Source organism: Helobdella robusta, assembly GCF_000326865.2.
Source record: "Helobdella robusta unplaced genomic scaffold HELROscaffold_98, whole genome shotgun sequence".
Taxonomy (NCBI): Eukaryota; Metazoa; Annelida; class Clitellata; order Rhynchobdellida; family Glossiphoniidae; genus Helobdella; species Helobdella robusta.
Genome location: NW_008705554.1, coordinates 357,834 through 359,813, shown reverse-complemented (window position 1 = coordinate 359,813; position 1,980 = coordinate 357,834). Strand labels below are relative to the sequence as shown.

Genomic DNA, 1,980 nt, shown 5'->3' with positions numbered 1-1,980 from the left:
TTGTTCAACACAACACCAACAACAATCAAACACAACAATCAACAATATTATTTTCGTTATATTTTAGTTAAATATAGTTAAGTTTTTTATTATTTCTAGAACATTCGTTACTTATTATTACTAGATTTGTTCGTTTATTTTATTATTATTATTGCGCGGTCATACATACACATACCCAAACACAAACACATACATACATACATACATACATACATACATACATACATACATACATACATACATACATACATACATACATACATACATACATAGATACATACATACATACATACATACATAGATACATACATACATACATACATACATAGATACATACATACATACATACATACATACATACATACATACATACATACATATTTTTTGCTTTATACGTGCTGGTTGTATTTTTGATTTGCTCTGTGGTTTCTTAAGTTTTGTTGTTTGTAGTTAATAGTTTTGATTCAATTTAGTTTTATTTGATAGGGATAATTTACATTTGTAGGGTGATATAATTTTTTTGTCGAAAATTTAATTGTAGCAATTTTTGATTTATTTAACTCTATTTTCGTTAAATTTAAAATTAATTTGTGTTTAAATTGGCGAAGTGGAAAGTTCTAAGCTTGTAATTGTTGTAGGATTGTTTGTACTGTACACGCGTTATAGCTTGGCAAACTTGTGTTGTTGTGTTGTGTCTTTTTTTTTTTCGTGTCGATTTTATAGACTATATGGACTCAAGAATTGTTTGAGTAGATACTGTTTACTGATCTAAAATTTTGTCAATTTATATCACACGTTTACACAACTTGTCGGCTTGGATAACGCGTTTACAAAAACTTCAATTAAACTTTCGATCTGGTGATGATGGCTGGTAAAGGAAGATCTACGAAAAATTCTAATAGCGATGCTCTACGATGTGAAAAAGAATCAACAGATGTTCAGTGTGTTTGTTGTGGGATTTCGTTTGCTGTCGGCATGACTGAGGAATCGTTAGAACTATTGAAGGCATGTGATAATGTCAAATTTGTGTGTGATGAGTGCTTGAAGTCACCATCAATAAAGGATCAGGTCATCAAAACAGTTGAGAGTGGAAAAGCTGAGATATGTGACAAGATAAACAGCTTAAGTAAAGAGATTAGATCGGAAATCGATGCAATCAAGGTAAAATTGGAAGCAAATGAAGGCAAAATGTCTGGATTGGATGTCCCTGGATCAAAGCTCTGTGATGAGATTTCGAACTTTAGAAATGAAATGACCAGATCATTTGCTAGCGTGGTCAGTTCTGAGGTTGTGAAAAGTGTCTAAATCATAAACGATGATGTAAAAAAAGTGCAAAAAACGTTAACCAATGTAATGGAATCGAAGGAACGAGAGGCAAATATAGTGGTTTTTCGACTGAGTGAAGGAACGGACGACAGAAACAGGGTTTGCAAGATAATCAGTCATCTGACCGGTGGTGTCTGCGGTGAAACAAACATAATAAAGTTGGTACGACTTGGTAAGAAAAATGATACGGTGGTAAGACCAATTTTGGTAAAGTTTGATGATGTCAAGGTGAAGGAACTCGTTTTCAAAAATGTTTTTAAAATGAAGTCAGTAGGCGATAATCTGTCTCATGTTGGTCTGAGTCATGATCTTACTGTTGAGCAAAGAGATGAACTTAAAAAATTGATGGACGACGCCAGACAGATGGAGAAAAACTCAACGGAGGGTATTTTATACAGAGTGCGAGGAGACGTAGGAAAATGGAAAATAGTACATTTTCCTGCAAGGAAAGAGTCAAACTGATGAATGGACGACAAGGCCCTGGATATGAGTTATGCAGTTTGATCAAATGTGGTAGTCACGGTTTTCACAGTGGTGATGATGATAACAGCAATTCTAATGAAAATTTCAATCTGGGTTTGTTAAATGTTAGATCAATTGCACGTAATGTTGATGGGATTTATGGACTAATTTGTGATGGATTGGATGTGTTAG

General features: G+C 33.5%; 1 protein-coding gene across 1 annotated transcript; it reads left to right on the top strand.

Annotated features, from left to right (window-relative positions):
- Window positions 1–864: 864 nt before the first annotated feature.
- On the top strand, window positions 865–1,788 carry HELRODRAFT_183091 (hypothetical protein; the record flags this gene model as incomplete). Its single annotated transcript, XM_009033801.1, has 2 exons — window positions 865–1,275; window positions 1,366–1,788. 2 exons carry the CDS (start codon window positions 865–867, stop codon window positions 1,786–1,788), a joined length of 834 nt encoding a protein of 277 aa, XP_009032049.1.
- Between the last annotated feature and the right edge of the window lie 192 nt (window positions 1,789–1,980).